Source organism: Malus sylvestris, chromosome 10 (genome assembly GCF_916048215.2).
Source record: "Malus sylvestris chromosome 10, drMalSylv7.2, whole genome shotgun sequence".
Classification (NCBI taxonomy): domain Eukaryota; kingdom Viridiplantae; phylum Streptophyta; class Magnoliopsida; order Rosales; family Rosaceae; genus Malus; species Malus sylvestris.
The window spans coordinates 21,239,555-21,249,147 of NC_062269.1; the positions used below are offsets into that span (position 1 = coordinate 21,239,555).

Consider the following 9,593-nt stretch of genomic DNA (forward strand, 5'->3'; position numbering starts at 1 on the left):
TATAGTTAATTCGCATATAGGTGAGACGTATCCTAAGGACGAGCGTATCCAAGGGCGACTTGGGGGCTACGACCCTTCAACATACTTGTGAGTGGGCTTTTGGTTTTCAGTATACATTATATACTTGATATTTTCCTAGAAATATGTGTTTAAATAATAGTATGCCATATATGCCATGCATATAAGTTTATAATTCATACATGATTTGGTATGTGATGCTTTATACATATAAATGTGGTGCTGTGGACGCTCAGGTAAGCTCAGGTAAGTTGTATTTGGTTATGTGAATCATTGATGAGGTAATATGTGATTGATTAATGTTGAGCTCATAAAACTGCACTTAGGGTGATTGTCATTTAGCCATAGATATGGCACATGCCTGTTTATTATGTCACCTCCCACACCATATGCTCATATTGGATCCAATTTAGGTACACAGTCTTGTTGTACGGACCTTATTTATGGTTCCAACTCGTAGGTGATTAGCGATTTATCGCCCAGCTATTATGTGAGAGCAATATTGAGCATGATTATATTACACCCATTATTGTCGTATAGACCTTTTTTTTTTGTTCCGACTTTTGTGCAGTATATTGCCGTATAGGTCATAGTAGTGACTCCAGCTAGAGTGACTTTTGAGCTATGAATTCAGCCGTACAGACTACCATAGGGGTTCCGGCTCACATGTTATAATTCTATGAAATTATTCTTACCTGAATTGCTTATTCTATTATATCTTCGCATGGCATATATATGAAAATGATTATATGAATTGAATTGAATTGATTTCATATATATTTATGTATATGCTTATATCTTGATTCTGGGAAAAATTATACATGTTTTACAGCAAGGGGTTAGTTATGTTGATAAATGAAATGATTTTGTAAAACATTTGTTTTTGCCCACCCACGTTTTCTGTTTTGCGCCCCTCCAGGTTTTAAGTAAGCTTGCAGTTGGTGGTTTGAGGACGTCAGCAGTTCTGACCTATCTAAATAATAGTAGGACATTCCTGGTACTGTATAACTAGTACTTGTCTTACTGGACTGCACCTAGACTTATTATGCTCTGATTAGGAATGTTTACTTTTGTAACTAACTCCTATCACTTCCTGCTTAGTAGTGCACTTTAGTAATTCGGTTTTTAATTATTCTTATATTTCTTATATCTATTGCTTCCGCACTATGCACATGGCTACGTCACTCTCACGTGACGGCCAGTATGCCTTAATCTTAGTCGGGGTGTGTCAATTATCCCTATGATTGTTAGATAATCATTTTGTGTGCTTTTTTCCTTGCACATTTGTATTTAACACTGTCATTTGGACAAGGAAAATAAAAAAGGAAAACTAATGAAAAGAGCTGAAAAATGGCTTGAAAACTTTGAGTTTTAACGATAAGGACAAAATAAAGGGTAAAGTGAATAGTACCAGAATTGACTTTTTATTGTAAAAATATGGTTTTTCGTTAAAATGAACAGTACAACGGGCTTTTCGTTAAAACTCCCAAATAAAAAAGGTGATCTTGTTAATATATCTCACATCAACTGTATTTATAAGAAAATAAGAGTTTAAATATCTTAACTCCACTCCAACTAATACCAAGTCATTTTGATATAAAACCTCACACATAACAAATTTTTCAGGTGGTAATTACCAAGCTCGGGATAATATTAATGTTGTTAGAAGTAGGCCTTTGACCCGTCTTTCTGATATTTAATTTGACAAAACCATGATTTAATTCCCTATAGTTTGGATCAAGTTTTACTTTATAGTCTATCAAGTTTCATTAGTCCCTGTAACAGGTTTGACACACATGTAAGGTGTATTGCACTTGTTGACAAATTCAATAAAATTTAAAACGTAGAAACCAAAGTGAAACTTCGTCCAAACTGCAAGAAACTAAATAAAGTAACAGGACATTACGTTGTCACATAAAATAACACAAAATTACTTATTTTCCATGACATTGTCAACCAAAGGGTTACATATAAAAAGGAGATTACTACGAAAAGAGGCTTACGAAATCAGATATTCAAGATGCCTCTAAAACACTGACCAAACAAATGCCTGCTTTTATCCTCACCTATAAAAAAAACCCTAGGGGACACAAAGGGATGAGTTGCATTTCGCAAACTCCTTGAAGGAAAAAAAAAAAAGCTCGTAGACAAGCTGTGAGATAACCTGCTTCAACAGTTGGGTAAATAAGCATGGTAAACAAGTTAACCATGCAAAAAAGGTGATGTGAAAAAACCCTCCTGCAAAATAATCTGACAGCAAACAAGCTTGAAGGTAACTTGGTGAAGGATTGCAGGCCTTGTAAACATAAATTCTTAAAAAGGGTACTTAAACTTGGTCTGGTTGCATATTTGAGGAAATACTCCTATTTATTCTGAAGCTTCTGCAGCAAAGAACATATCGAAAGCCGCACGTAGATTCTGTTCACATGAACAGATTGAAAGCTGTGCGTAGATTCTTGACGAGATCCTGCACCGAGAGACTGAACTCCGCTTCCATCTGCCAAAGATCAAGATATTGTTTCAAAAATGACTTTAGATTAAAACTAGGGAAGTGATTTCCACACACCAATTTTATCCCCCAACACGCCCTTGTTTATTTCTACTTTTTGGATTGGATAAAAAAAGAGTCTAAGGGACATAAATAAATATTAGTTTGTAGAAGGAGAGATGAGCGTGCGGAAATCATTTCCATTGGAAATATTAAGAAGCAACAAATTTGATTCATGCAATTGAGAAGGAAACTTACCTGAGCAATAATGGTAACATCAAGAGCACAGCTCCCAAATGTCATGACACTACTATTGATGAATTTTAATTGGAGCTTCTCAACCTCTGATATTGTTTTCTCCACAACTCCTTTCCTTTTCTCACAGTGGATTCTTATCAAGACATTGTTGTCACAGAACCTTGCTTCGATTTCAGGTAGTGTTGCGTCAAACGGGCCCGTGGAGTTGTTTTCGTTTGAGGAAGTTTTGTCGCCATTGGCAAAGAGCTGTGTTTTCTTCACAAACACGACCGATTCCATGTTTTTGTTTCTCGTATGTTCCTCAAGTGTCTTTACCTTGTCCTGCAGTTGTTTGATGTACTTGATTGAATCTCCCAGAACAGAAGCCTTGTCCATCTGTCATAGCATGAAGAATGACTCATGATTAGAAACGCTATTCAGCTGGTAAAAAAATCCAATTTTAAAACTGATACCATCCCAAAACCTACTGGTTGCTTGGAGTAAAAGCGAGACAATCAAATGTGAAAGAATGCCTTGAATAAAATCTGCAGTGAATTGACAGATAGAGGACATAATTTCTGTTACCTTCTTTAGGCCAGGAATGAGTGCAGATAAAGCTACGAACCGCTGGCTGAGCTTCTCTCTGCGCTTCCTTTCTGCGATAATATGATCTTGAGTTGCTGAAAGACGAGGGTTTGTGCTGTTCCTATTTGTTCCCTGACTGGCCTTAAATAAACAATTTTGGTTTCCAAATGAACCTTGAGAAAGCAATATATCAGAAGGGAGAGTGTTGGTGCTCTTTGAACACACTGCTGCTGCCTCCTCCTTAGGCTTAAGCACCACCATTTGGTTTCCGTGATTAGAATTGACGAACGAAAGAATGTTTGGTGAGGAAGCAACTTGTGGATTCAATACAAGATGATCGGTTTTGCATGAAGTCCATCCATCGGTTTTGAGCTGCTTCGCTGGTCTATCAATACCAGTATGAGAATTATCGATAGGAGTTTTGAGGTTGAAAGTTGGGTGGAAGTGAGAGTGTTGTAAATTATCTCCAATTGCAGCTGCTGGTGGGAGCATACCGAGATCATCCAAAGAGTTCATGTACTGCCACTGGTTGATGAAGAAGGGATCTTCCATTCCCTGTAAGTTAAAACAATTTCTTTCTTTATTATCAAATTAAATAGACAATATTCATCAAAATAATGAATGAAACTGTTTCGAACAAGTCCAAAACATTAATATTAATACAATTTCAAATTATTAATTATGTGCCAAATAATCCTTGAATTTTTACACATAAAAAGGCAGAAGCTTTGTTGCATATTTTTATCTTTGTCCAAAAGTAAAAGACACCAAGGGTTTCTGCAGAATTAATCGTCTTACCATCTCAGATAATCCTCCTCTTGATGAAATCTCCATTAAATTTCTTCTTTTTCTTGGTGACCTAGAGCTCAAGGGAGGTTCCTGGAAAAAACAAAATCCTTGTAACAGGTTACTGGCCTCGTACAAAACAATCCGCTCAACGTGTTCTATTAGAATGCAAGTATCAACAATTGGTAAAAGAAAAAATTAAAAGAAGCCGAAAATGTTTTAAGCACGTATGCAATACTTCCATCTCTAATGTGGGATCTCTTAACAGACTCCCTTTCGGTACAAAATATGCAAATCAAAACTCTAAAATTGTGCAAGAAAAAACAACCCTAAACTTTGGAAGAAGAAGCTGAATCATACGACAAATATTTAGTGAATAGTATTAGAAGTAAGAAAGCTTACACTCGAACAATTAATGACCAAAGCTTATTCTTCTTGCAAGTGACTCTCTCTCCCTTAGAGATCGTACAAGACCTTGACCCGCAGCCTCAAGCTTTTATAGCTCTTGCTAAGTTCTTGTGTAGTTCATCTGTCTGTACCTCACCTTTGAACTCTCTCTCTCTCTCTCTCTCTCTCTCTCTCTCTCTCTCTTATAGGTAGCAAGATTTGATTACTAATGTTCCCATTATTATTCTAAGTTTGTACTATTGTTCCTCGTGAATTTGTTTGAATGCTAACTATAGCTAGCAAGCAAATTAGATTATTAATTTGTGGATTAAATATAGATATTAACTAGAAATCCAATTTTGTTGCTTTGTGGACTTCTAGCAGGATCCTTCACCAACTATCTAGCCATTGAAATTTTAATTCAAGCAGTTGGCAATGAAGCAACAACAATATTAGAATTTAGACATGTGGTCCTCCACCATGTCCCCCTTATCACCAAAGCCAACCTTGCATAGTTACATCAACAATTATTCTTTCTTTTTTTTCACATTCAAATTCAAAGGCAATGAGTGATTAATATATTAGAGACATCAATTTATTACACATTTTTTAGTTATTTAACGATATTAATTTTTTTTTAGTCCGAACATTAAAAAAATAATAATAATAAAAGACATGTTACATCAGTTGATATCTTAAAACTCGATAAAATAACTTAATCTATTTAGTACCGTTAGTGATTAAATTGTAATCTAACAAATAAAACATTATCACATCAATTAGCATCTTAATATCAAAAGAAATAATTTCATATTTTGGGTTATCTAAATGAACTTAGCGATTAAATCAGTCTACTATTGTCCATGTGAGTTCAGATGTGTCATCTGGTGGTAGGTTTGGAAAGTAATTTTAACAGGGCTAATGATGTTGACTGTGTTTTGGAACCTTCCCTTGAGTCTTGGGTCCTGGCTACTTTATGGGTTTATTGTTAGGCCGACATGTTCCGTCAAACCGGCTCATAAAGAGAGGTTGGCTCATATGTGATCATGACTTAAACTGATTCACTTCCCTATTCTAATTTCTAAATTACATTAATAAAATTCTTTTTATCAATTAAAAAAGGATAAAAATATAATTTTATCTTCTACCATAAAACAAAATCATTGACAGTAAAAAAAATTCACAAGAATTAAATTTTACAGTTTTTTTTAAAAGGCTCACCCAAAGATGATCCTAACATCCTCTAATTTTGAAAAATAAATAAATAATATATATATATATATATATATATATAGCTTCTCTTTCAAATCCACATTCATAAAAATCACACGATAACGAACAGTTGTGTCGTATGGTAAAGGCTCTCTAGGTTTTCTCGTAAACCCTAGGAGAGCAACAGCGAGAACGTTAGGGTTCGGTGATACAGGCTGCTGCTTCCGACAAGGAGTAAGCAGGAGGACCAGTGGCGAGCTGCATATCTAATGGTGTGGGAGCAAGTTCGAAAATTCTCAATAACATGCTTTCAAGTCTGTATGTGGGGTTGGGACTGGTTTACGAAGGGTATGGTGGCTATGGAAGAGATTGTATCAAAGTTCTCAGGGCAATTTGCAATTACAAAGGATGAGCAGAAAGTTATAGTGGTGGATAAGCATGAGGAGGAGTCCCTGAAATCCTCTAAGGTTTTTTTTGGTGGGCAAAGTTCTATCCTATAAACCAGTAAACAAGGAAAGCTTCAAAAGGCAGATGCGAAACTTATAGCGGCCTAAGGCGAATGTGATGATTTTTGACCTAGAAGATGATTGCTGACACGCCCCGATCCCGATATTCCCCGAATACCAGGATAGGCACGTGCTGGCCGACACCCGAGGGTGACGAAAGCCAATTATTGAGTGCAATTGCTGAAAATAAGGAATAATTAAGACTTATAACTATAAAAGAATAATGAATATGTATTTAAGGAACGTGTTTAGAGCATACAACTAACTAGAACACTAAAAGAAATAATATAAAATGGAATGAATAAAAGAATGAGTCCCACACCAAGAGGACTCGAAGATGCCGATGCGGAAGTGCCTTGATGCCGGAATTGTATGCCTCGATTCTAAGTCCTGAAGGGGGCGCAAAACAAACATGAGTGGACCAAGTTGATATATATATAATAAAACAGTTATCAACGTACTAACCCCCAGGTTTTATGAAAACACATATATAATGATAAACATAGGTTTTCCGAAACCTAGCATGATGTGCAGTGTCTCAAATCATAACTTGTATATATAATAATCACTAGTGAATTGTCCGATAACCCCCAGGCCCCATGCCGGCTCCCCGTCTCTGAGCAGACAGTCAGAGGAAAATACACTTCAGGCCCCATGCCGGCTCCCCGTCCCTGTGCTAAATAGCCAGAGGAAACATACTCCAGGCCCTATGCCAACACCAAACCGTCGCCCGGAACGGACCAGAATCTATCCCTACGTCCCGTAGCGGAAAGGACCACCAGGTAGGTACAAAACCATTGAACATATATATATTGAAAAACAACTTCATAGTATAAAGTCATCCATCATCTATACTATAAAGAGGTGTTTGAAACATGTTCTAAATATCATATCGTCATCCATCAGATATTCTATAAGAACACGGGTTATAGGAAAAATAGTAATAATTCAAAGTAGCCTTAGTAAGCATGTTATCTCACAAAACGTTTCATAAAACGTAATCATCAAATCATGCTTTTCATGTATGCATTTCTACTATAAAACATGCATTTTAGAAGGGGTCCACTCACAGTACTTAGCCGCCGAAGAGCCACGCAAACTAACGAACAAGAAAACGTCACCAATAATTGCCCCTAAGCACATAAAGGGTCCAATTAATAAAACTCTATTTTAACAATTGAATTTGGGAAAACGGACTTCAAAAATGGGTCCAGGACGTCGAAATTACCCTAAGAAGGTTTCCGGATAAATTTCTTAAAAGTCCATAGAATATTCCTTGAATATTCCCTGACGGAATATTCCCCAAAAATGTTTGGATCGGTTAAGGTTTAGGGTTTTAGGATTTGGGTTTGGGTTAGGTTAAGGGCTAAAAGGGTTTGGGTTTTAAAAGGAAAACGAGTTTGGATTTAGGGCTTTCACAAATGAGGCCCAAGGCCTTTTAAACAAATAATAACAATATACTAAAAACAAAATAAAATAAAAGGAGGTTGGGTTGGGTTTCTAGGTAAAGGGGTTTAGGTTAGTTTTGGGTTGGGCTCGGCAGAAAGGCCCAAAGGCCTTGGGTTGGTGGGTCGCCGGATTCAAAGGGAGGAGAAGGCCGGAATTCGGCCGGAAAACTACCCAACTTGAAACGGCCATAACTTTGTCACTACTCGACGAAATCAAGCGAGACAAAATGCAAGTTGTAGCCCTGGAAGAGACGAAGAGAATGATACCTCACACGACGTCTAACTCGCCGTGGTTTGGCCGGAAATTGCCTCGAAAACCTCGGAGGTCGCCGGAAACTGGGTAAGATTTCAAATGAGTATAACTTCTTCAATACTCAATGAAATTGAGTGAAACAAAAAGGAAAGTTATAGTACTCGAAGAGACGAAGAGATTGATACCTTTCACGCCGGCTAACTCGCCGTGGTTTGGCCGGAAATTCTCTCGAAAGTCGTCGGAGATGGGTGTGCCTACACCCGGCTTCGATTTCGTCCTATAACCTCCAAAAATCACACAATAAACTCAATTAAAATTCAACCCACAAGATTCTTGGACGAAATAAGGGAGATTTGAGGCTTACCTCACCGGGAAAATAGGAACTCGCCGGAGTTCCTTTCCGGGTTTCCTGGGGTTGCAGCACGGGACAGAGGGGGTGAAAGACGAGATGGCGACGATGAGGGGTCTTCCTCGCGCAGGGGAGATGGTTGCGTGCGTGCGTTCGCGGTTGAGAAGAGAGATAAGGGAGCTGAGAGAGGTCCGAGAGAAGGGAGAGAGACATGACAGACAGAAAAAGAAGAAGAAGGAAGGGGGTTCACGGGGGAACAGAGAGAGAAGAAAGAGAAGTTGTTTGGGGGGCTGCCACGTGGCAGATTTAGAAAGAAAAGGGATCCAATGCTTTGGATCCTGATTTGGTAGACAAAAAGGATGAAATAGATATATTTAAAACATTTAGGGGTAATTACAAACATAAATCTTTATAATTAGGGGGCGGGTGTTACAATTGCTTTGCGTTTGGTTTCAATAGCTTGTATGAGCGCACATCCATATTCCAAGGAGGACCATGGTTGTTCAATAAACAGTTCTTATTGATCCTTGCGGAGACAGACATTATGGCTAATCCATCGTTGGTTCCTTTGTGTTATCAAGAATTTTAGGTTCAAGTGAAGGGGTTGCCACTAAGTTACATGACAAGGCAGATGGGTGAAGTTTTGGGGAACCATTTATGAGAGTGCTCACTGATCGAAGTCGAAAGGAGGAACAGTTTGGCAGTATTCTCATAATTAGGGTTCGACTAGATGTTAGAAAACCCTTGAGGTGATTTGTGACTTTGCAGTTAGAAGGTAGAACGTTGAATGTTGATATCTGGTACTAAAAATTACCCCTAACATGCTTTCTATGTGGCATGATGGATCGTGTGGAGGATCAATGTTCAAAGTTCAAAGGAAGGTAGGATGATGACTACGCCAAACCATACGAGAGGTGGTTTCAGGAAGGTGTATTAGGGAAGGATTATAGAAGACCTGTTGGTAAAAGGTTTGGTCTTGACCCTGAGAGTGGATGGGTTATGAAAGTACTATTGGTAGATGATATGGATGAGGTTATGGCGAAGGATATGGAGGTGGAGGCTAACGCGGAAGGGGATGCCAATACATAGGTGTCGGATATAGGTTAGAATACAGTGGAATGGGGGATGAACAAGCATGTGTGTATGAGGTCCCTGATCTTAATGAAGTCGCATTGCCTGAAGTTGCCATGCATTATCATACCACTAGTACAAAAAACACTTTTAGCGACACAGGTTCTTCGTCGCACAAAGTCAAAAAAACGTCACGCAAAACTTAACCCAACGAACATTCATCTCGCACTAACCATCGTGCCAAGGCAATGAC

At 38.0% G+C, this 9,593-nt stretch overlaps 2 protein-coding genes across 8 annotated transcripts; both read right to left on the reverse strand.

Moving 5' to 3' along the window:
* Nucleotides 1–1,933: 1,933 nt before the first annotated feature.
* On the reverse strand, nucleotides 1,934–4,752 carry LOC126584808 (transcription factor bHLH18-like). 5 transcript variants are annotated; one of them, XM_050249161.1, is made up of 5 exons: nucleotides 4,535–4,752; nucleotides 4,127–4,207; nucleotides 3,329–3,883; nucleotides 2,765–3,139; nucleotides 1,934–2,515 (listed from the first exon to the last, which is right to left on the reverse strand). In XM_050249161.1, exons 2-5 carry the CDS (start codon nucleotides 4,160–4,162, stop codon nucleotides 2,441–2,443), a joined length of 1,041 nt encoding a protein of 346 aa, XP_050105118.1. In that variant the 5' UTR covers nucleotides 4,163–4,207; nucleotides 4,535–4,752; the 3' UTR covers nucleotides 1,934–2,440. The 5 variants fall into 5 exon arrangements, with proteins under 5 accessions (XP_050105118.1, XP_050105115.1, XP_050105114.1 ...); XM_050249158.1 differs by having other exon boundaries at nucleotides 4,525–4,752; XM_050249157.1 differs by having other exon boundaries at nucleotides 4,517–4,752.
* A 1,680-nt stretch (nucleotides 4,753–6,432) lies between these two features.
* LOC126586910 (uncharacterized) lies at nucleotides 6,433–8,500 on the reverse strand. 3 transcript variants are annotated; one of them, XM_050251872.1, is made up of 5 exons: nucleotides 8,285–8,500; nucleotides 8,106–8,197; nucleotides 7,935–8,003; nucleotides 7,290–7,352; nucleotides 6,433–6,609 (listed from the first exon to the last, which is right to left on the reverse strand). In XM_050251872.1, the coding sequence occupies exons 1-4, from the start codon at nucleotides 8,480–8,482 to the stop codon at nucleotides 7,337–7,339; spliced, it is 375 nt and encodes a 124-aa protein (XP_050107829.1). In that variant the 5' UTR covers nucleotides 8,483–8,500; the 3' UTR covers nucleotides 6,433–6,609; nucleotides 7,290–7,336. The 3 variants fall into 3 exon arrangements, with proteins under 3 accessions (XP_050107829.1, XP_050107831.1, XP_050107828.1); XM_050251874.1 differs by lacking the exon at nucleotides 7,290–7,352; XM_050251871.1 differs by having other exon boundaries at nucleotides 6,433–7,352.
* Nucleotides 8,501–9,593: the final 1,093 nt, after the last annotated feature.

Bases quoted from the DNA above. Each gene is read 5' to 3' on its own strand.
- LOC126584808 (XM_050249161.1), bottom strand. From the start codon at position 4,162: ATGGAGATTTCATCAAGAGGAGGATTATCTGAGATG. The intron at 3,884-4,126 runs GTAAGACGATTA...TTTAACTTACAG, and splicing joins GAGGAGGATTATCTGAGATG to GGAATGGAAGATCCCTTCTT. The intron at 3,140-3,328 runs GTAACAGAAATT...ATGCTATGACAG, and splicing joins TCATTCCTGGCCTAAAGAAG to ATGGACAAGGCTTCTGTTCT.
- LOC126586910 (XM_050251872.1), bottom strand. From the start codon at position 8,482: ATGTCTCTCTCCCTTCTCTCGGACCTCTCTCAGCTCCCTTATCTCTCT. The intron at 8,198-8,284 runs GTAAGCCTCAAA...TGGAGGTTATAG, and splicing joins GTTCCTATTTTCCCGGTGAG to GACGAAATCGAAGCCGGGTG. The intron at 8,004-8,105 runs GTATCAATCTCT...AATCTTACCCAG, and splicing joins CGAGTTAGCCGGCGTGAAAG to TTTCCGGCGACCTCCGAGGT.